The sequence below is a fragment of the Sylvia atricapilla genome, chromosome 12 (assembly GCF_009819655.1).
Source record: "Sylvia atricapilla isolate bSylAtr1 chromosome 12, bSylAtr1.pri, whole genome shotgun sequence".
Lineage (NCBI taxonomy): Eukaryota > Metazoa > Chordata > Aves > Passeriformes > Sylviidae > Sylvia > Sylvia atricapilla.
The window spans coordinates 18,984,882-19,008,567 of NC_089151.1; the positions used below are offsets into that span (position 1 = coordinate 18,984,882).

Below are 23,686 nucleotides of genomic sequence, written 5' to 3' on the forward strand. Positions count from 1 at the left end.
ACCTGAAAGGCACAGCCTTCTCTGTCTTCTCTTAGCTTTGCCCTGAAGCAATTTGATTATATTCTAGCTTTTTCCTTTCAGTTGCAACTTGGAATGGCAGATATGTAATTCCTTGTTTTCAATAAGGAAAACCCATTTTAACAACACAAGAAAACCTAACAGCAGCAGGGGAACCTTAATAGCTTCTCAGGCAACACTATTTGAGTGTCTAAGCTTGCCAGGGAATGTTAAAAGCGTGAAGCAGTGGATTTAGCTAAGCTACAGGTTCTTTCACATAACTAGTAAGTTATTTAGGGCTTAGTATTTTTTAATCTTGTGATGACTTTCCCTTAATCTAAAGCTTCTACAGTAGCTTAGTAACTGACCAGACAGTTAAAAGTTCACAAAAAAAAAAAATTACATCCAATAATCCACTATCTAATACAAAAGTCACAGATCATTTAGAATAACAGTGCATAGGAAGTAAATATGTGGTCTTGGACCTTCTATTTCATTCCATTATTGTCTCATTGTGGTTTATGCAGTGCTGGAAAGGGTAATGCATTCACCCTCTGGGACAAGTTAGGGGAAATAAAATAGGCCTTGAAATTTTTCATGCAATTAATCTAAGTAGCTCCACTACAAAAAAAAACCCCACCACCCAACCATTCTTATGCAGACAGACTACTTTAGCTTGCTAGGTCTCAGTGGTTTAATGGTTTAAAATTGAACACACATCTGAAGGCTTTATATATTCACAGATTGATTGGGATATCTGACTTCATGAAAGTAAACATTAATCAGGAAGGCAGGCAAGTGAAAAAACTCCAGCATATCAAATCTGCAAAACATATTTGTCTCATTACATACCAGAGATGCCGTTGTATCCTGGCAACTGATAACCTCAAGCTCTATTGGCTGCTTTCCCACACTTTTCATTTTTTCCAGCACCTCATTCACACCAAGCCACTTGCAATCCATGCCACCCACTGAAACGATGTAGTCACCTTCTTTTAGGCCTGCTGACTGTCAAAAAAATTGGCACCGGTTATTATCTGGAATTATAAAGACACGTAAAATGTTTTTGTCATCATACAGTGTCTGCCCAAAAAGCATTTCACTCTTAGATGCTACAAAACCATTCTCTAGCCACACGTGCAACTTTCTTAAGGACACAAATTTCCTCTTGAGTTACCATTGATGTGATTCTTCTATATTCAAATGTTGGCTGGTTTTATGTTCTTTTCATTTTCTCCTTAAGTAAATGAACCCTGGGTTTTGCTATGCTATTGTCCCCCAGAAGACATTTTCTGCAGTGTTTAATTATTTTTCTTAATTACTTTTATTAGTACTTCTGTGGTTACTTCTGCCTTTTCTGTAAGTAACCTGCTTATCACTGCATGCTGCTTTGTCCCTTTGGATTTTCCCTGAAAGAACAACATTACAAGCCAATAAAACATTTTTGTCCCTCTTTCCTTAGCCAGACACTACACCTTGCATCCCCTTCCTGAGCCTTATTCTTCTTGCTACTTTTAAAAACATTTATCCCTTCCAACTTCCTGAATAAGACACAAAGTAACATTTGCTTTTATTATTTGTGACCTTTTAACCATTAAAAATGAACAGAGAAATAAATCAACTCTAGTTTCATGTGATGTTGGGGATATGGGTAGTTTAACAATCTGCAGCATATATAGCACTTAAAATGCCTTCAGATTATCAGATGATATGAATTGACTATACTAACATACAAAACTCAATAAATACTCCATACACCAGTACGAACAAGCTGAAGATACATTTTAATCCTAGAGTCTGTAGAGAAATTGTTAATATCACACCAATATACTTACTGCTGCAGAACAAAGTGGATCAAGACAATAAACCTGTACTGGTGAGCCTCCTTTTAGACTGAATCCAAGCTCTCCTGCTTCATGGTGAAGGCAAATGGTCCGTGGAGCTGTCCACCTCTGCTTGGCTGAGAACACTGTCAGTGGGCCCTGGAGGTAACACAACAGCAGGCATATTGTGGTTTACAGTCACTTGTAAGCAAGCATTTCTGGTTTTGTAAGTTATAATGCTTTGAGCTCATCTATTGTATATTTTACTCAGGTTCACTTCCAGCTAATTTCCTGGAAATGCAAAGTCCTATTTTGTGACTGTTCAGTTGATACTTCAAACAGGGTGGGAAAAAGGCAACTGCCAAGCTGCTCCAGGATCTCTGTTAAGGTGTACAGAATCTTTTGGATGCACAGGCTGTAAGGTTCTATATTACTCTGTTTCAGAGGAGATGAACTGATTCATGAGACATTGCATGTTCTGATTCTCTAACCATAACTCCCAGTTCCTTTTGCTCACTGACACATACAGAGCTGAAAGACTGGCTGTGTCACATGCAAGTCACATGTTCTGCAGGCCTGTCCCCACATACAGGTATTTCTCCAACCCTTTAAGTTATGTGCAATGATCTGTTGAGACTTCATGGGACTTCTAAGAAGGTTTTCAAGACTGAATGTTGTGCAAGCCATATAGAAATGGCCCTTTGATTCTTTGCTTCTCTCAAATTGACTTATACCTCTAAAGCTAGGAGTGATTTCTCCAATAGTTTCTGGGGGAAAAAACTCAATTACTACAGGATCATTTTTTCAGGCTAAAATGCTTGTGTCCCTTCCCTCATGTTAGAGTGAATTGATAGTTGCTGTCAAAATGGCAGAGGTTAGGCAGCATTAGTATGTTACATACCAGCTTGTGAAAGAAGTCCTTAACTTTCACCTTGGAAAACTGAGGAGCAATTGTTTCTATTTTGTGTTCTGTTTTAGCTAAAATAAAAACAAAACAAAATTAATTTTCTTTTTAAGTATTAGTTAAAAGACATAAAAATTTATTTTTCTTGCATTCCAAGCTAGATGGGAATTAGTTCTAAATTCTTATAATTAATTTTTGTGGAAGTTTGTTAGATATCAGAACTACCTTAAAAGTATCTTCAGACCGCACAATATCAATATGGAAAACTTTAAAAAAATCCATCTGAACAAAATTATACTATTCCCATCTTTAATTTTATTTTTTTTAAGAAGTTTTTAAAACCAGCACTCATAGTTTCCTACTACATCCAAAGAGGAAAAAGTTGTATGAGCTGGACTAAGGTAAAAAAAAATAGCAGTCGAACTGAGTTAACAACCCAGTCAAGTACAAGAGCCGGGCTCAAGAAATGGTTACCATAGTTTTCCCCAATATAATTTTAGCTTTTCAAGTTTTCCCATTTTTTCTAGCTCACAAGATAGTCACCAAAAAAAGCTGGATTCTAACTAACCACCATTGTTATCTACCCTAAAAAACAGTGTGGCTAGAGACAGAAATACTGGAAAACAGTTCTAACGAAATATATTGATCAAAATATATTAATATGTGATTGAGGGAACATGTAAGGAATCTGAACTCTACAAAGGTACAGTATTCTATATATTATATAATGCTTCTATATTACTCATGTTATATATGGAAGCATATTATATATGTATTCATATGTACAATTATAGGCCTATCTCCATGAAAGCATATTTGCAGATGGTTAGGCAGCCCTTGTTTCTGGCTTGAACACTTACAGAGTATATCTGGAGCCTGGATTAGACTTAGAAAGTCATCTTCTGTCTCTTGCTGAGCATATTTGAGAAGTGAACGCTTATGTGCAGCTGTCAGGACCTCCTGAAGAACCTCAATGTTCCGAAGCTTTTTGCACAGCCCACAGACTCTCAGAGCTTCTTCATGGTAAACAATGGCTTTGCGCAGATGTGCTTTCCCTGAAAACATTCAAAACCATTGGTTGTCATCCACAGACAATAAACACAAGATAATCTTTAAATTGCAGCTGGTATCTGTGTGAAACTGGCAGTTACCCAATTGTTTTCTCTGAACTTTGTCCTTTAAAACAGCGAGAACCATCAGCCCTTCAGGCACGTGGTCATACAGCTGGGACAAGGCTTTCTCCTGCTCATCTTCGTCATCACCGGGCTGCACTGCAAGAATGGATAAAAAACATTAACCAAACATACATATCTCTGGGTGCCCTGCTCCTTTAGGTGTATTATTGTGTAGTTAGTACTACACTCTCAATGCAGTAAAATACTTATATATGTGTATATAAATAAGAATTTCAAGGTTTTGGGTTTATCTTTTACAATGTGCAAGTAATACTCACATGCCAAAACATATTGATAAAATCTGAACTATTTACTAGCATATAATGGATATACAACTTCTCTTTTGTTTCTGTCAAAGTTAGTTACAATTTTCACATTTTTCTCAAAAGACAAAAAGAGCATGGCCTCTTATATTAATTGGGGAAAATTACTACAATTTAACATATAATGAAGCATCAAAGTTCTTGGCTCCAATACTTATTCACAGACCAAATCATAACTGTTGGTGTATTTATTATTTTTATTTATACAAACATATAAGGAAGTATGATTCTTACATTCATGGTCACACAGAATGGTGGCAATGAAGTAATGTGCCAGAGCTTTGTAATGGTCTGACTTTATTTGTGCCAGCTTAGACCAGGAATAGGGAATATTTTCTTTCACTGGCTCCTGATTCATTGCAGTGTTAACCAGCATGTAAACCTCTCCCACCTAAAATAAAGAAAATAATTTAAGTATGAGAACTTAATATGAGATATTAGGAACTCAAGTAAGGGATATCATATTCAGGCTTAAGATAATTTCACGTACAATCACATCAAAGGAGGGAAAAATATGGTTAGGATAGGTTGGAATTAAGTTTGGAAAAATTTTTGAAATGTCTTCTCTGATGTTTCCCTCACAAGAATGATGCTGTTGTAAACCACAACAACTCTGACTTCGAAAGGCTGAAAATGACTCCTTTATTGTTTGGATATGTCTCCCTTTTATACTATTTTACACAGACCAATCTGATGGGTGAAACAAAGACAAACCTCTTCAATTACATTGGTCAGACCAGAGGGACATCGAGAAGAAGTCCCTCCTAGGGAAAAAATGTAAACAGATTTGCAGTTACAAAAACATGTCTCTTGTTTACAGAAAGTTCCCTGAGAAAGGAATTTCAGAAACCAAAACATCTCAGGCACAAACCAGGGCTACACAAGAAAGGTAGATCAATTTTTTACAAGAACAAATGGACTACATCAGTCAATCTATATGGCTTCATAGTTAAATAAAAACACCCTATAAAAAACAGGTCTTAATTTACAAATGCATCTCATTAATTCAGTTGAAAAAAAGAGTGAAGCATATTCAGACAGTAGGTTTGTGCTACACTTTGAAATTGAGGAGTCATACATAGCCTCAAGTTTGTGTAGTCTAGTTAAAACTGGGATATTATCTTTTATACAGAGGAAATAAAATAGTTTTTCAAGCAATGAATGCTGATTTAATCAAACTACTCCAACTGACATGATAAAAAAATCCCCTGCAGCTGATCAATCCTACAGATATGTCATGGTGGCTTTACAGGGTTGGTATGAAAGGTTTTGCCTGTTTTTCTAGTATGGAACCTGGTTATGTATTTTCTAGTTCTGTATCTGCTACTCTGAAATAACTGAGAAAGCATAGGAATATCTTCATGGCATACTTATTCTTTGGTACATACTTCAATTTAGTATTAACACTACCTTTTGGGGCAAGCCTATCTCACCATAATTTTCTAGCAAGTCCCAAGACAGCTCTGCAGGTACCAATCTGACTGTTTGTCAAGGTCCCTTAGTTACAATTTAGCTATTCTTTTGGATTAAGCTTTTTGAATTTGCATACCCTTCAGCAGCTGGGAAGCAAGATAGAATGTGTTCAATACTCAACAAGGAACCACACAAACAACCCGTGAACTTTTATATGTAGTTCTGTGGATTGAAAACTGTACTGTTTGAAAGACTAATTTAAATAGCTTGAAAAAACCTTCCACAAGTTCACTGCCTATTTCTGTTAATCTCCATGAATTATGAATTATATAATTGTAACAACTCTGAAATAATATTTAAATTTAGTCTGTTCATGTTTTAATCTTCTGAAAGGTTGTGCTTTTCACTGTAGTTTGTGAGCTGCCCCATGCTATTTTTAGTTCCAGTAATGGTTGCTAACATTTAAATTTAATAAATTCAGTTAATATTCCTAAAAGCTGTGGGTAGTAACACAGCACTGCAAACAGTTATTTTGAAGACTAGATTTAAAGTTCCATATATTACCTTGGCAACTTCCTGTGTCATTTTCACCAGTGTGAAAAACTCATTGCGTATTCCAGAAAGACCAATCTGCTCAAAAACACACTCCCGAGCTTGTGCAAGCATCATCTTGACTAGAACATTCAGCATAGCTGGGCTCATATCATAACTTGGTGTGTGAGTAAAGGTCTCCTTTAAGTAGCTTAGGACTCCTGCAATTACAAAATGGTTTTGTCAGCATTACAAAAATAAACAAGTGAACTTAATTCTGGTATGTACCATAATAATTAGGAATTAAAGGATATTTTCTAGTACTGAGCTACAGAAATCTGAAGGAATTCTTGGTGCATGAGAAGTTAGACTGACCTACAGGTTTTGCTTTGCATTGCCATCAACCATCCCCAAGTACAGCTGTTAAAATTACACTTCAGAGGAGCAACAGAAACTGCAAGTTTTGAGGGCATTGCCTGCAGATTTGCTTGTAAAAGTCCTTGTGATTGACCATAAGACTGTGCTGAACTGAATGTGACTTCTGTGTGGGAGTGGCAGGCTGTGGCTTACAGAGAGGACAAAAAAGAGAAAAATCTGCACAGCTAAAAGGAGATGCCAGCAGTAGAACCTCTGGATAGAAGGAAAAGACACAAACCTATAAACTTATTTAAACATTAATCTTCTTTTCAGATGCTGTTAAGTGCATTGTGTGTCCCAATGAAAGTTCTGTTCTATGCCTAAAAACTAGATTTTTTTAAAATATATATATAAATATATTAAATAGGGTAAAAGTAAGATTCTTATCTAGACATTTGGTTCCACCAAAATATTAGTAACTTCTATCATATATCACATTTCAAACAAACACTACCTGTAGTGCAATACTGAGTAACAGTTTCATGGCTGGAAGCGTAACCTTCAGCAGGCATGTCATCCGACTGGTTTAGTGAGTTCACCTAGATTGCTAATGCTGACAGTCCTGCAGAAGTGTAACAGTAAGATCTCTGCCTTTTAAGTATTCCAGCTTCTGTAATCTTACTGTTTGCCACTACACTCAGTTCAGGCCATGTTGTGCAGTATTTTCCTACTAAACTGTGTCTGTGATTTTTGATTTTCCATGTTACATTCGTATCTGAGTTTTTAACATGCCATTAAACAGATTTGTAACATGGCCATCCCTACCTTTTTGCACTAATAAAATTAATCCCAAATTTACCAGGCATATCCCAAGCACTGATGGAGTGCCCTACTGAAAGGAACTGAAAATATAGGAGGAAAAAAACATGGGGTTTTTTGTTCTCAACATATTTCTGCTTGTGCTGAGGGTCAAATCTGTGCAACATCTTCCATTCAGCAGTGGGAAACAGTTAATCCAGACTCTAGGTCACGCCTCTGCCAACATAATGAAGTGTCACGGCACCATGCACAGGTACAATGAAATGCCTCCTGAGCAGGTTGCTTTGGGGCCCTGCAAAGGTAACTGTGGTAGCAAACAACAACTTTCCACTTTTGCATTAATTCTGTTCTGCAAACATGGTGAAGGGAAAAGCAGTGATTTTTTTGTATTTGCAAAATGGAAGGAGCAGCAGTAAAATGGAGACATTTCACAACTACTGAACTTTCTTTTGGAAGAAATGCAAAGGTTGAAAGAATTTCTTTCTTTTAAATATGCATGAAGAAATACTACACATTTTTTTTTGATAGCTGTGTATTCAGAGGAGGGGATTTATGAAAATTCAACTCAGTGCTCCACAGCTTTTAGCTGATAAAACTACCCATACAGTGCAAACCAATAGTGACAGATGTTAGTGCAGAAATAAATCTCACAGTACATATTAATTACAAAGGACATGTCTTTAAATATTATGTGAGGCACAGATGATACTTACAAAACTAATTAGAAAATTTATTTAAAAGCCACCACTGAAAACAAAAGACTTTATAACATGTTAGTTCAATGGATAGGACTCCCTTTAACAGAATTTCTATTTCTCCTTGCTTGGGACAGAGATGGATTGTTTTGAACCTGTTTGCCTTTGGAATCTATGGAAAACATGTAGTCAACTTCAAATGAATTGCAACTTTCACCAGAGGAAAAAGCAAGATTAATTTTTAAGACCCTCCTATGGAAAACTAGGCTTACAGGGTTTTTATCAAAGCTGTCAGTTGTCTCTTGTACAGATTTGACACCAGTGTGCAATCACTGAGGTAAAAGCAGCTTATGCAGTGAAACAAGGAATGAAGTAGTTAATGCTAGTGCTACAACTCTGACCTTTGAACTGCAGTTCAATAATCATTAACTACAGTATTCACTGCCTTATCTGCATGTTCAGACTACAGTTCCTGGCTGTGAATTAAAGCTTAAGCTGAGCTCTTCACTAGCCTTCTTGAACATCCCTATTCCTCCTTTTCTGTGTAATCAGGCCAGTTGATAAAGCAGAAATCTTTATGACACCAGAATGAGACTGAGGATATTTGTGGGAAGACCTTTCCAGATGTGTACCTGCAGCTTTCTGAAAAGCATCAACAGCATTTTCAAGTCCAGCCTGGGTCTGACGATTGCACCTTGTTCCAATCTGAGTGTAGAGAGCTCCAATGTTGAATAAAACACTAGCTTTTTCAAGCAACAGATTTTGCTGACACACTGGGACACCTGTGAAGGAATCATACCTTGGGAAACAAATATTAGAAGAAGTGTTATAATTAGCAGAGTCCATTGAAAAAACAAGTACTTTCATTCTGTTTTTCTGAATAAGTAGTGGAATTCTTAACTGTTCTGCTACAATGAAAATGAAAGTGAACAGAAACACCATTCTATTCTGCAAGGACAATCCACATAATGAACCCAAGCCAGGGAACAGCTTTGTTTGAGACAGTTTTCAGCAGGTTTTACAGTAGCGCCTCCATAAGGTCATTACATTTAACTCAGAAGTGCCCATAAAACATCATAAAGGTGAAGAGCACACTGGTGTAGTATCCCTGTGTGCTGCTACGTGTTCTTAGATGTTGTCAAAGATCAACCACTGGCATGGTCAGATCCTCTACTGCTTGTGTCTGAAGTTTCCATTTGCAGTTCTGACTAGAAATTTACCAGTTCCTCTTGGCTACACGGTAGTCATCTTTTTTCATCATAAAAATTTTGAATTCAGAGTCAAATTTTGCTCTCAGATGTAGTAAATACTCCCTTATAAAAAAGTTAAGTTGCTCCTTTCTCTCATCCGGCCCAAGTGGTCTTCTTAACAAATTGAAGGAGGGGAATTAAGGTCTGAGCCTGTTTCTTGTCCTCATTCTGTACATCTGGGTTCAGAATTTGGAAACATCTGTAGCTGTCCAAAATGAAGATTATTTTCTCTCTTTCTCCCATGTGCTAACCTGTAGCCCAAATCATAATCTAGCCAATGGTTTCACTCTAAGCATGTAAAGGGTGTATTGTATTCATTACTCTACACCATAAAAAAAATTGACAACACACACTGCAGGGATTCAAGAGGAGACACACACTGACATACTTAGATTAAAACACAGTTAATGATTAACCAGTGTTCTGGGGAGGGGGAAAGGACTAAAGAGAAACATGAACTACACACTTACCACGTAAATAGAACTCCAATGTGCCTGGTGGGTGGGAAAAATCTGTTTTCTACATAACCAAGTTGCAGGAAATAGCTTATCAACATCTCAATGCCAGCTTCATCTCGGCTAGGAGTGCGGCAGGCCTTGAAACACAATAGGTTAAAATTAAGTGCATTCTGTTGAGCTACAGGATGAATACTGAAACCCCAAAGCTCTGCTTCCTTTGGACTTCTGCATATCATAGAAATGTGTGGAATCTGAAAACAGTAAGCTTAAAGCCATATGGATTGATGCCAAAAGTTTTTCAGCTGCACACAAGTAGCACATAACCTTTAAAAAAGCAAACAGAATCTGTTTGGCAAGTCTCAAAGTTAATTAAATAAAGATTGTAGGTATTTTATGAAAGCTACAGAGAAGGCTTATGTTTTTAGCATAGTACAGGAAACAAACAATAGTTAGAAATACCCACCATACTATTACAATATTTTGCCAGATTAATCCACTTCAACACTCTCCCTGCTAAATTTAAAACACTTTAAAATAAAAAATAGTAGGCAAGACAACTCTTGGATAAACAAAATTTATGAAGTTACATCAATAGCTCAATCATTTTGTATAACTTCATCTGTTTCTTCACTTTTTTTTTTACTCGGATTGTAAAGCTCTTGGACAGTAGAGATTCATGCACCATGTCTCAGAAATTAAGTCAATAAGTAAGTTCTAACTAAAAATGTCACATTTTGATTCCATACAAACGTTATTTACAACTGTATATTAAAAGACCTCATAGTATACCATACTTGAACTTACTTGTCTCAAATCCATGAGATCTGCTATTTCATCTTCATACTCTGAACTGTCTTGACTATAATGTTCCTGAATAAAGTCCTAAAAAAAAAAAAAAAAAAAAAAGATAAAAAATTGGAACATCTAAAATTATCCTAAGCTATTTTTTCTGCAGTTACAAACAGTATGAAATTGATTCAGTTGTTATTTGAATGGTGTCTACTCCCTTTCAGTCAATAGCACAGTAATATACAGCAATGAGACTACAATAAGACAGGAGAATTATGATTTGATATCTTAGACAAATTTCACTGTGATGTAGAGGAACCAAACATCTGCTACATTAGCTCCAATTGGTTTTAAAACAACAGCACTTAGTGGTTTTGAAAGGGACAAACAAACCCTGTTATCTAAAACGACAAGAGGATCAAGGGACCGTAAAACAGAAAAAAAAAAAACCAGAAAGAGACTGCCAACTTCTTGTGAGCTGTTCTAGGGCAACTCCACTTAAAATAACAAAGCTGCAATGACATGAAGTGGTACCATGATCTGACCATGGAATTTAACCCACAGAAGTAAAAATAGAGACAAATGCTACAATGATACAAGATGGTTTACTGTGAGATAAAAATCTATATTGCACAATACAAAGAAGTTCAGAAAATACAGATGGCTCAAGTAGCCAGCCAAGTACAGTAGTCCACAAACAGTGTTAATGCTGCCACACTGCTTCCCAACTCAACTGTCCTGGTTAGTGTAAGGTGGTGTATCACTACATTATGCTGAGTAAAACCTTCATTACTACTTCCTTTCACACTTACATCAATAATCAATACTCTTATTAGAAACAAAACCATGGAAGGAATTTTTATCCTTTGGTTTAACTCTGTCTTCAAAGTGGAATTTCTTATAACATTTTTGGATATCTTGTCCTAATTAGGTAGGAGCAATGACCCAAATAATTGGTAGTTAATTTTTAACATGTCATGATCTTAATTTTAGGGCACAACAAAAAATATTTTGCACCTAAATTACTTCTTTTTCTTTAAACAAATTTGAAATGGAAGTTATTTCTGTTAACAATTCATTCTGAAATGTGTATGTAAAATTTACCTTGAGGGGGAGTGTAAAGTCTACATCTTTGGTTTCCTTTAGGCCAAGAGGTACCAGGGGAATACTGAAAGTCTCTCTATAAAAAAAAAAAAAAAAAGGCAAAAAGATTCAGATTTTTTTTTTCTGCTTCTATTATAATTACTTTTATTTTATTTGATGACGGGAAGTTCATACACTGATGGAGTAAAGAGAAAAGTATACAGTTCCTTCCTGCACAAGAAAATCTGCCTAGAGGCATGTACTTCTCACGGAGACAGTAAAGAAATCTACTTGCCTGCACTTTTTTTCATTTAAGCCTGTTTTTCCTTCAGGCAAAGAGAAGGAGACTCTCAAAGGCTGCCTTACTGCAATTTAGTTCCACAGCTGCTAGGAGATCTGCCACAGTAAGAGCCATGGTAAGAATCAGTAATTATAATCAGTATTTAACATGCTACCAATGGGTTTGGATGCAGTAATTATGTGTGTAACACAGGGAGAAGCAGGGCCAAACTTTCCCAGCTTTCACAGTGAAGGGTGTAGCAGTAGGAAGTCCAAGAAGTACTTAGTTTCCAGACAATGCTAGGTGTTAACCTCTGGACAAGTCAATCCTAGAATATCAAAGGGCAAGAAGGATGAGAACTGACTTAAAAAAAAGACCAGAATGGCTTCCAGACACTTAATTTGCTGTGTAGATTTAACAGATCACTATCAAGCAATTATAAAGTTCATCTAATATTTTCATTTTTCCTGAAAACAACTTTTTGACTCTCTAATCATCATGCAGAGCACTCCATTACCAACTAACTACAAAATCCCACACTTATTTATGGTCTTGTCAGCAAAACCAGCTTCCTTACTGGTGAAAACCCCATCTTGAGAGGGTGGCAGTAGGAATGCAGCCTCCTAAGCAGAGGAAGAGTCCTTCATGATGCAGAAAGTGGCTCTGTTAGCTTGAAAAGTACTTCCAGGGTAGAGAGCCAAAACACCATTTCAAGTTGGTGCAAACAATCTGATTTCTGATGAGGCTTTTAGAAGAAACCTCAACACTTTTACTACAGACTATATCAAGACTTCTTCTTCAAAAGGAACTGAGACACTCAGAAAAGAAATCCTAACTTAGTAATTTATTTCATTCTAGTACCATCCACAGTTCATGTAGATATCAGCATTACTCATTCAAAGAAAGTGATTTTTTTTTCCAAGGTGCCACACCCATGGAGCCAACGTCATGAGAGTATTGAACAGTTAGGGAGGTGATCCTGGTTTTCCAGAACTGACTAGAAATAGCATCACACTTCTCAATCCAGCTGAAATGTGTGCAAGTGCTGGGAGGGCAAACCCTCCAGATTGTTCTGACACAATACAGGCTAATCCAGTAAACCATGGGTGTGACCTTATGCTGACAACTGTGTGCACAATAGTCAGAGAGTAATTATTAATAGCTACCTGCTGTTAAAGGCTGGAGAGCAGTTACAGGGAAATTAATTATTTTCACTGATGAAACATAAAAAGCATTTAGAGCTTAGAATGAAAAGCATAAGAAAGGCAAAACACCATTCAAAATAGATTGGGAAAGTAAGATCAGGAGAGAATAACAAGCATACTGCTGTCCAGCCTCAAGGCTTCTGCCTGCTTTGGGGCCTGACCTACTGCTCATCCTTCAGTGAGAATCCTAATATTTTTAATATTCTTTAGCTAGGACAAGAAATAGTACTTGTGGAGCCCTGCTCTCATTTCCACAGCCATAACTCCTCTCTGTGCTCACATGTATCTGTGAAGACCAGCAAAATCTTGAACAGGTGACCCAAATCTCAAAAAAAAAAGGACCAACCAAAAAACCCCAAGATATTTTCACATCAAACAGTTGTCAAAGTTTGCCATGGGAGTAGAGCATAAGAAGTTTAGCACAAGTTGGTGTTTGAGAAAACTGCAACATAGGTATTTTGTATCAAGTCAGCATTCAGTTGGAAGTTACCCCTCTGGAAATGTGCTTCATCCTTTTACATTAAGAATTCCTTGTAACCCACCTGGAAGTTTAACACCTAACTGAGAACAGTGCTAAGAGGGACCCAAAATGATACCCCCATCACACGAAGCATTTCAATTTGTACCTTGATCTGCTGTTAATCAAATAGTAAATATTTAGTTTTAGGAGCAACAAGACATATAACTAATACAGAAATCATTTCAGTATGCAGGCAATTAATTCTCCTTAACTTTGAAGTTTTATTTTTGAGGAATCCATTGCAATTTGTAAATTAGTGTGCTCTTCAAAGTGGAGAAAAATATCTTGGAAAAACTCCAACTTCATCTTCGAAAAATTCCGCTGCTTTAGCCAAGGAATTGGTGTTTTTCTGTCACTGAAGGGCACGCATTCAAGATTACCTAGTCTGCTCTGAACATCAAATCAGCATTGTGTTTCTGTTCTCCAGCTAAAGAGAGGACTGTTGAGCACATTTGAGAAGAGAAATTACTGTATTGCTAAGTTTGTTCACTCCAGAATGCACTGAGCCAATCAACCACTCCAGTTCTGGAAATTCTGCTAAGGGCCAGCTGTTTGCAGTGCAGCCCCAAGAGCTTTCAATCCTCATGATACTCTTCTCTTCAAAGGAACTTTATATCCAAGGGCTGGTGGCACATACATTTCCCAAGAGGAGGACAAATATGCAGACTAGCCCTTAGTCAACAAATCTACCATCAAGTATGTTCTCTTCCCATCAAGCTCTCTGTTCTTTCACGTGATTAGTGTCCAACATTCACACTCACCTAGAAACAATTTTGTTTTCAAGGGTAAACAGAAGATGTGTTAATAATTGAATAACTTAGCTTTATACTTACTCTGCATTTTGATAAACTTCTACTGAGATATTAAGTCCTTCCAATTCTTCTTTTAAGATCTGCAGGTCCGAGTTTACAAAACTCAGTTCCAGTAGTACCTGCTCTCGTACTTTGGTGTTGGTGGTTGCTCTGCAGAGACATATCAACTTTTAATTGCTGAGGAAAAGGTTCTCTACAAGCATGTTGACCCCCTTCAACCTTCAATGTAAGCATTCTCAGCATTTTTAGAATTTTCTTTTATCTCCTTAAGAGATGATACAGGACCTCATGTTTCGGAATTTATTAGGTTTTTCTGTCAAGAGAGTGCCTGGGATACTTTCCAGATAATAGCATGCAGCAACAGAAGATTTCCTATATGTCAAATCTTCTGTGTATGATAAAGGGTCAAGCTTATTTTCAGATATATTAATCAACAAAATTAAAGCATCTTAAACAGAATCACTATCCTATTTTCAGATTATATGATTTTTTTTTCATCCAAGAAGATAGATGAGTGGAACTAGTCAGGAGACATTCTTCAACAGAGATGTCTCCACCTTATAAATTGAATAAAGATCTGTTGAGACTTCTGATCTTAAGAACAAAAGGAAATAACTTTCCTCCAAAAGTTATTACAGAAATACTTTCAACTACATCTTTTAAATACAAGACAATTTTCTCTATAATTTGATTTTGTTGGTTGTAAATATGATTTTGTTTGCTTGTTTCCTTTGCCATTTATGTATTTAAATCGTGACACTTTGAACTGCAAGCACAATAGATGCTTACACCGTGATAACACTCCCTGAGCATTTTTCTATGATTACTTATTTGTGTATTTTTATTACAGTTTCTAATCTGTTTCTCCATACTGACAATTTTATTAGAATATTACACTTTTCAAGACACTTAAATCATCTTTATTTATAAATTCACAGGTATAAGATAAAAGGTATCTATGTTTAAGATATTAAACCTTTCTATTACAGTCTGAATCTTAAGACAATAACAAACTTAAATTTGCATTTACCTTTATTTTAAGCCAAAATTCACCTTCATAAATATCTATGAACAGCCATCTCATAAATCTAGGCTCTACTTACAGCAGCTCTCTACTTTTACAGAGCAACTTGATAAAGAACTAATTATTCCAAAACTAAAATTCTAAATTTGTTTTTTTCATATTACAAATGAGTTACTTGTGATTTTTTGTGCTGTACTTTATTGAATACATTGGATTGCTTCAATCAAGCAATGTTAGCATCTGTTGCCTTCATAAGCCAAACTGGATCCAAATGTATGCTGGGGTGGATCTTCCTTGATAAAGGCAGCACCGCACAGATAAATGGGCAAGTTTTGATGCTACAAGCACTTTAATTATGATATATATTAAGGCTCCATGTTTGGTCTAGCTTACCATCCTCCACAGGAGGGATTCTAGTATCTTTTTCAGAATCCCCAAATTTCCATCCAGATTGAGCTCTCTATTTGCTCTATTGCTATGACCATCCATGTCAATTTGATTTGATTACCTTTTCATGTTTTTTACACTGTAGACATACTTTTTAGTAACAACCAGCAAAAGACAGCTACAGGGGCAATGTGATATTGTTGAGAATCACATAACTCTGCACTGAATTTAATTTTAACTCAACTTCCAGAACAAAACACAATAAAAAGGAGATGGTGACTTTTAGAAATTCTAAGAACAAAAGTCTTTGCACTATATGGATTGTATACTTTAAGCCTAGCTCTTACTTTCAGTCAAAAGTAAAGAAACCTGCATTTCCAGTTTTTTCTCAAATCCTACTCCAGGAGGCTTCTTGTGGCCAACAATTGGTTTGTTTCTGTTAGAACTTGATGAAATTCAAATAGAATCTGCAAACATAAAGCTTGTTTACATTTTTCCTCGGGAGACTGTAGATACAACTAGTCATGTGAACTGTCTAGTGGTCAGGTTACTTCTAATACTGCTTCTTTCAAAGAACTAGCAAGTTTTAATAGTTCAACAGGTGTAAATTCATTCTAGATTTCTAAAATCTTAAAAATAAGTCTGTTCCTCTACTCTTAAGTAGATTTAGTTCCCACTCCTGTATATAGCAACTTCAGTTTTTCAGCAGTTAATACTGGCATCAGAAACTGAACTTTAGTATATCTAGGTTAAATGTTACCAGTTTCCACATTAGATATTACTCATCACTTTAGCCCTTCCAAAACACTCCTGAATCGACAAGCAGAAACATTAACTGAATGAAGCATTCCATTGCAAAAGCGGGTATAATAATTTTACTAACCATACAAAAAGTAGTAAAATTCTAAGTCTCATGTCTTGAGTCAATTACCAGAAAACAAAGCAAACTTAAGTCAGTCACAGAGGCTAAAATTACTCAAGTTTTCAACCTCTCACATCTTTCGGAAGAGTGAAGATAAAAGCAGGTAACAGACAAAAGGCAACCTATTGATTAATGATGAGTTTAAGAAAATTTAATTTATCCAAGCATTTTCACTGCTTAAAGTGTATTCACTAGATTTTGGGTTTGAAGACCCATTGTTGCTCCAGTTGCAGAGAAACAGACACTACAGGAAACTACTGCAGATGAGAATAGGGATAATTTTCAGTTCTTCTGTGTAAGATTAGAAATCTTAAGGCTGTTTGCCAAACAGTTAATCACAGGATATAACAGCCTAAAGACAGGGTCAACATAAGGCTACTCCTATGGGGACGGCCACATATGAAAACATATCCTAAAAAAAATATAATAGATGAAGTTACCTCAAACTGTAGGAGAATTTGGTGGCAACTGGTTATAACCCAGCTCAAATTACATGTGTGCTACCCTGCTACTCCTACATCATTATTACATGGAGTAAGGAAGGGAACGGATAGTCCTTTCTACCATGCACAGAACTAAAGAGTGTTGGAAAAAGCCAACAGCATAGTGGCAATGCCTTTATTTGATTTGACTCATTACAATACTCAGCATGGTTGACTTGCCATTTTCATTAGCAATAAAACTGAACAAAGAGCTGAACTAATAAAGTCTAACATTCAGCTCATTTACTACAACACAGCAGTACTGAAAGTGCACTTGAAAGCAAGTAATGACTCTGTAGAGCTACAGCTTGAAAAAAAAATCAGGGAGATTCACAAATCATTCTGCAGTAAGAGATGCAGCATGTTTGGGAGAGAAAAGGAGAAAACACAATAGCTAAGAGACTTCTACAGAATTAAAAAAAAAATTAAACAACTGTTGCTTGGACAAGAAAACTAAGAAACCATTACATATACCTTAAAAGATTTTCAGCACCTGCTCTCATTCTCACTGCTTTTAAGATCTGTTGGTTTAGAACAGCTCTTTGATTTTGCAGTTTGCTTCGTCCAGTCTCAGCAAGAGGATTACACCCCTAGAATTAAGAAAACAAAATTTTGTTGCTGTTGAAAAAAACTTAAGAGGGACTAACACTGAATTTAAATGAATTTAATAGCACAGGTTCTGTCTGAACACAAATTAGCTACCTTAACATCAATGATGATCTGACATCAACGACAGCATTTCTTGTCTCAAACTTGATCATTAAAACCAAAAAGACCATTACCACAGTATATTTTAACATCAAAATCCAGACGGAAAATACCGGTTGTAAATCCTAAGTACATATGTGAGCCAGTCTTTTCTCCTCTACAAATATTTTCAAGATATTTTGCAAATGCAACCAAATTTGACAGAATGTTACTGAGTTTCTAGGATTTTATGAAAACAATATCTGGCAAGACAGCAACTCCCATCAAAGCTTCTGCTTAACCCTTGCAAAATATCAAAGTTCCATACTGGGATATATGCAGCCTTGAAATACAACTGTGTCCAAAACAGACTATGGTGCTCAATGTTTGGGGGTCAAAAACCTGCTCCCAGTTTTAGGATCTCTGATCTTTCCTTCTGGTAGCTCAAATTTCAGTACAGCTCCTACCCCTCCTCCCCTAAGCTCCTCTCTTTACATCTCAAATTTACCAAAACAGAGCTTAACAGGGTAACGTGATTATGCCTTCAGACTCTTATCAAATTGGGCTCTTTAAAAGTAAAGTGTGAAATCTGGAATTCACAAGAATGCTCCCATATATGTGCATACCTTAAACAAGACTCAAACTGCTGAAACCTGTGTTTGAGCAGGACTGAGCCATTGTATTCTGAACACTGATAAGCTAAAACTGCTACAGATGTTTGCATGTTTGTCTTCCTTTTGTTTAAAGGAAACACAATTTTAACACCTTTTAAAAATATGTTAGAAATTTCCCTTCTACAATTTATTCTTTGCCCCTGCCACTCCTTTTTTAAAAAGTATCAAATGCCTTTGAATCTTAATACTCAGAGTCCACCAGCACATCCCTTCGGCCTTAACTAATAATTCTGAAGCAAATAAAATCACTGTTTTAAACCTTACCCTTAAATGAAGAATGTCCTTTTGAGTGGCTTTACTGGGTACCATTACAGGGCTTATCAGAGTCCTATTGTACTGTCCACTACACAAGAGGGAGGCTCAGACCTCTCTAAGTCTTCTTTCAACTATCCAGCCACTAAATTATGCACTATTTTGCACCTCACCCTCTTAGTTTTGACTAGAAAAATTTGATTTTGTTATAAAAGCATTTACAAGTCTAGTAGCAAGCTCTAATTATGAGCAGTCAAGCAATAACATACCAGCAAAACAAAAGTGAGTATTATTTAAATACAGTATGAAATTCTGATCATGTATTTGAAGTTCACTTCTTGTTTTCATTGTCAAGTGAAAGCAAATTAACTTGACAACAGAGAAATGAGCTGATCAAACCAGATTATTCCACTTCAACTGAGAAAGCATATAGCCCAATGATGTTAATTTTACATATCTAGTTTGAAAAGTTTGTAATAAATAGGTAAAATGACAGGAAGCTTGTGCAAAGATCTTCAGAAGCACCATTTGCCACATAACTTCAAAAACACACCACACTGAATTTCTACATTGAAATGTTTCTGCACTGAAATACCACTCACAGCAAGGGCAGGGCAGGGATGGGCAGGGATGGGCAGGGCAGGGATGGGCAGGGATGGGCAGGGCAGGGATGGGCAGGGATGGGCAGGGCAGGGATGGGCAGGGCAGGGATGGGCAGGGATGGGCAGGGCAGGGATGGGCAGGGGCAGGGCAGGGATGGGCAGGGCAGGGATGGGCAGGGGCAGGGATGGGCAGGGATGGGCAGGGCAGGGATGGGCAGGGGCAGGGATGGGCAGGGGCAGGGCAGGGATGGGCAGGGATGGGCAGGGCAGGGGCAGGGCAGGGATGGGCAGGGCAGGGATGGGCAGGGATGGGCAGGGATGGGCAGGGATGGGCAGGGATGGGCAGGGCAGGGATGGGGCAGGGCAGGGATGGGCAGGGATGGGCAGGGCAGGGCAGGGATGGGCAGGGATGGGCAGGGATGGGCCGGGATGGGCAGGGATGGGCAGGGATGGGCAGGGATGGGCAGGGATGGGCAGGGATGGGCAGGGATGGGCAGGGCAGGACAGGGATGGGCAGGGCAGGGATGGGCAGGGATGGGCAGGGCAGGGATGGGCAGGGATGGGCAGGGCAGGGATGGGCAGGGCAGGGATGGGCAGGGGCAGGGATGGGCAGGGATGGGCAGGGCAGGGATGGACAGGGCAGGGCAGGGATGGGCAGGGATGGGCAGGGATGGGCAGGGCAGGGATGGGGCAGGGCAGGGATGGGCAGGGCAGGGATGGGGCAGGGCAGGGATGGGGCAGGGCAGGGATGGGCAGGGATGGGCAGGGATGGGCAGGGATGGGCAGGGCAGGGCAGGGATGGACAGGGGCAGGGCAGGGATGGGCAGGGATGGGCAGGGATGGGCAGGGATGGGCAGGGATGGGCAGGGATGGGCAGGGCAGAGATGGGCAGGGCAGAGATGGGCAGGGCAGGGATGGGCAGGGCAGGATGGGCAGGGCAGGGATGGGCAGGGATGGGCAGGGATGGGCAGGGATGGGCAGGGATGGGCAGGGATGGGCAGGGATGGGCAGGGATGGGCAGGGCAGGGGCAGGGATGGGCAGGGACGGGCAGGGGCAGGGCAGGGATGGGCAGGGCAGGGATGGGCAGGGCAGAGATGGGCAGGGCAGAGATGGGCAGGGCAGGGATGGGCAGGGATGGGCAGGGATGGGCAGGGATGGGCAGGGCAGGGCAGGGATGGGCAGGGATGGGCAGGGATGGGCAGGGATGGGCAGGGGCAGGGATGGGCAGGGACGGGCAGGGGCAGGGCAGGGATGGGCAGGGCAGGGATGGGCAGGGCAGGGATGGGCAGGGGCGGGCAGGGGCAGGGCAGGGATGGACAGGGGCAGGGCAGGGATGGACAGGGGCAGGGCAGGGATGGGCAGGGCAGGGATGGGCAGAGATGGGCAGGGCAGGGGCGGGGCAGGGATGGCGGCTTCTCCCTCCCGGGCCCCCTCTTGAGGAGAGGCATTAAACAGAGCCAGCACCACAGTGGCTGCCACTGCCCGAGCAGTGCCCACCTGGCCGACAGCAGAAACATGGTGAACAGCTCTCTGATGCGGAACCTAGACTAAATCAACTTCTCAGTGCTGCTGGAATCTTTGAATTAGTGGAGCTCGTTGGCAATGGGACCTACGGGCAGTAGTTTTTCTTCTAGTCAGAGAAGAGGAGGTAGTGAGGGAAAACAACAGGGCAGCACCCAGGTTAGGGGGAAAGAAAGAGAGAAAGAGGGGGAGGAGGTCCATGGCGAGACAAACAATTTGTAATTCCTGCAGTCCACAGGGGATGCAGAGGTCCACTCCCAGCCCATGGGGAAAGTGCTCACGGCAGAGCGGGTGGAAGCCAGAGCAAGGTGTGATCCAGAGGGAGACCGAACAGAGGGAGAGGGCCCTGCTCCCAGAGACACAGAGGACCCTTGCTTCCCAACTAGAGCAGCCTGTCTTTAGAGAACTGCACCCTGTGGACGAATGACCCACGCCACAACAGGTTTGGGATGACTGTGTGCCCGTGGGAGGGACCCCCCGGCACAGCAGAGAAAAGATTCCTCTCCCTGAGCGAACAGAAGATCCCGAGTGATGAACTGACCACAGCTCCCACAGCCTGTCACCCTGCACTGTCGGTGGGAAGGAGGGACAGGCTGCAGGCAAAAAAGCTGTTTTAAAGGCTTATTTTACTTCTCAGTATCCTCCTCTGACTCTGTTAATAATAAATTTACTTTATACCTTTAAATTTGAACACTTAGAGTGTTTTGTCCCCGTCCTCATCTCAACTCACAAGCTTTTCCTTGTTTTTTTCCCCTCTCCTGTGCCCAGCTGAGAGCAAGACAGGGTGACCAAATTACCATGGTGGGTTCCTGGTGTTTGGCCAGTGTCAAACCATGACACACATAGAAGGTGAATTTTTTACTGGAGGGAATACACACATGCAGCAAACTCATTCATTCACCTCAGATTAGAAGCAGTCCTTTAACTACCAAAATCCTTTATGCTCCTCTACACATAATTATACACAAAGACAGAAGCAAGGCACATTTTTGTGTCTAACACAGTCCTGTAGCCACAAGCTGCTTTCTGCTCTTAGTCTGGCTCTTTTTCTGAGACGCAGCTGTTCTTCCCCACTTTGCTTTTCCTTCATTTTGTCTTGCATTGTCTTTTCTACCACTTGTATTCAAAGCTTTATCTCCCTCCATTCTATCCAAGCCATTTTTCATTTGGACCTCACCAATTATTTCCTCTTGCTCTTGCATTCATTTTGAGTATTTAATTATCACCTTACACCTGTTATTTCCATATTTATGCAAAGGTATTTCCTGCCAATTTCTTTCTTCACCACTTAGTTCAAGCATCCTTCTAAAATGTATCCTTGCCCTGCCCTTCATGTTTTTCTGTAAAGCTGCAGCCTTCTCCTAGAACTCCCTGGCCCTTTCTGTGTGCCAGACATGTTTGATGACATCATTCAAATAACTTCTTTACAGCTCCACTTCTGGGAAATTTTTCAGGAAGATCAACTGCCTGATTCTCAAGCCCATAAAGTTCGTAGAAGTGATCTCTTCATTTTAATGAACTTTTGATCAAGCTCCCACTGAACAATGAGTAAAAAACTGCAGTGATCTGAAACTCTGCAGAGAGAAAAAGCATAAGAGATATTTCCCTGCATTTCAGATCCCCAGGCACTATTCTCTGTGGGAAGGAAAACCAGCCCTGGGCCCTAACAGGACAAAGCACTGACAGATCAAGGTATCTGTATAACCTCCAGTGTGCCTGCAAGTGTGACAATTTTGGTAAGAGGCTTCTTACAGATAGAGGAGTCTGTTTTCAGGATATGCTCACCTGTTGCAAGCATACAGCTCCCATTAGCTTCACAAAGCCTATAAGGAGTTAATATTTTACTCTTTGGAAAATGTGTTTTACATCTGCACAGGGGATGAGGACACTCAGCTAATTTGTGTTCATTTGTAGGCTCAGACTCTTTATTGTAATTAAGATGCCATAAAACTGATGGGTAGAAGTCTGCATAGAGGACAGCAAAAACAACCAAAATCTGAAAAAAAACCCCTAAGAAATACAGTCTGTGAAAGATACCCCCTTGTGTAAAGCACAAATTCTGCATACTAAAAAGTTATTTATGAGGTCCAAGCAAGTGCTTAGTTTTGTCTTCCTCCAGGTAGATGATCCCTTTCCCAAACAACATTTCTACATGGTTCACATCATAAGTCCAGTCATGATGAAGGCAAAAATCATGACTGTTTGCCATACAATGAGTAATGGCAAAAAGTATTTGAAATTAACATAAATATGATTTACAAAGTAGTGCTTTGAACTTTTAAGATGAGCCACACTGTCTGAAGGTGACACAGAGTTGAAACTGGGTGTGCCTCCTTACTTAAAGGAAAACAGTCCTTTCCAGCCAGGGCAGCCTGTGCTGCTTGTCAAGCCCAACAGTGTACACAAATGGCCATATCCTCCAGGTATTTAAACATGTATGTTTAAATAACACAACTTCTTCAGTTCTAATAGCAATTGTAGCAAACGGCATATTTCACACCAGTATTTCTAGAACTGATCCCAAGTCCTGCTAAATTGTTATTTTCTTACCTTCTTGCAGTACTATAATAATGTTTCTTTTTGGATTTCTTTTGGGAACTACCACTAGTTCAGTTTTGAAAACGCAGCTATATACTGCAGATCTTTCAGAAGCACAAGTTTTATCTGAGAGTTTTGTTGTTGTTGTTTTTTGTTTCAATG

At 39.3% G+C, this 23,686-nt stretch overlaps 1 protein-coding gene across 1 annotated transcript in view; it reads right to left on the reverse strand.

Annotated features, from left to right (window-relative positions):
• RHPN2 (rhophilin Rho GTPase binding protein 2) overlaps positions 1-23,686 on the reverse strand; it is a 31,036-nt gene that overhangs the window by 1,997 nt on the left and 5,353 nt on the right. Inside the window, exons 2-14 of the mRNA XM_066327962.1 lie at positions 17,724-17,839; positions 14,456-14,584; positions 11,639-11,714; positions 10,550-10,627; positions 9,758-9,882; positions 8,670-8,836; positions 6,200-6,387; positions 4,457-4,613; positions 3,876-3,995; positions 3,585-3,779; positions 2,722-2,798; positions 1,833-1,979; positions 850-1,005 (exon numbers count right to left, since the gene is read on the reverse strand). Of these exons, the coding sequence (XP_066184059.1) occupies positions 850-1,005; positions 1,833-1,979; positions 2,722-2,798; positions 3,585-3,779; positions 3,876-3,995; positions 4,457-4,613; positions 6,200-6,387; positions 8,670-8,836; positions 9,758-9,882; positions 10,550-10,627; positions 11,639-11,714; positions 14,456-14,584; positions 17,724-17,839 (1,731 nt within the window). The remainder of the gene's footprint in view (positions 1-849; positions 1,006-1,832; positions 1,980-2,721; positions 2,799-3,584; positions 3,780-3,875; positions 3,996-4,456; positions 4,614-6,199; positions 6,388-8,669; positions 8,837-9,757; positions 9,883-10,549; positions 10,628-11,638; positions 11,715-14,455; positions 14,585-17,723; positions 17,840-23,686) is intronic.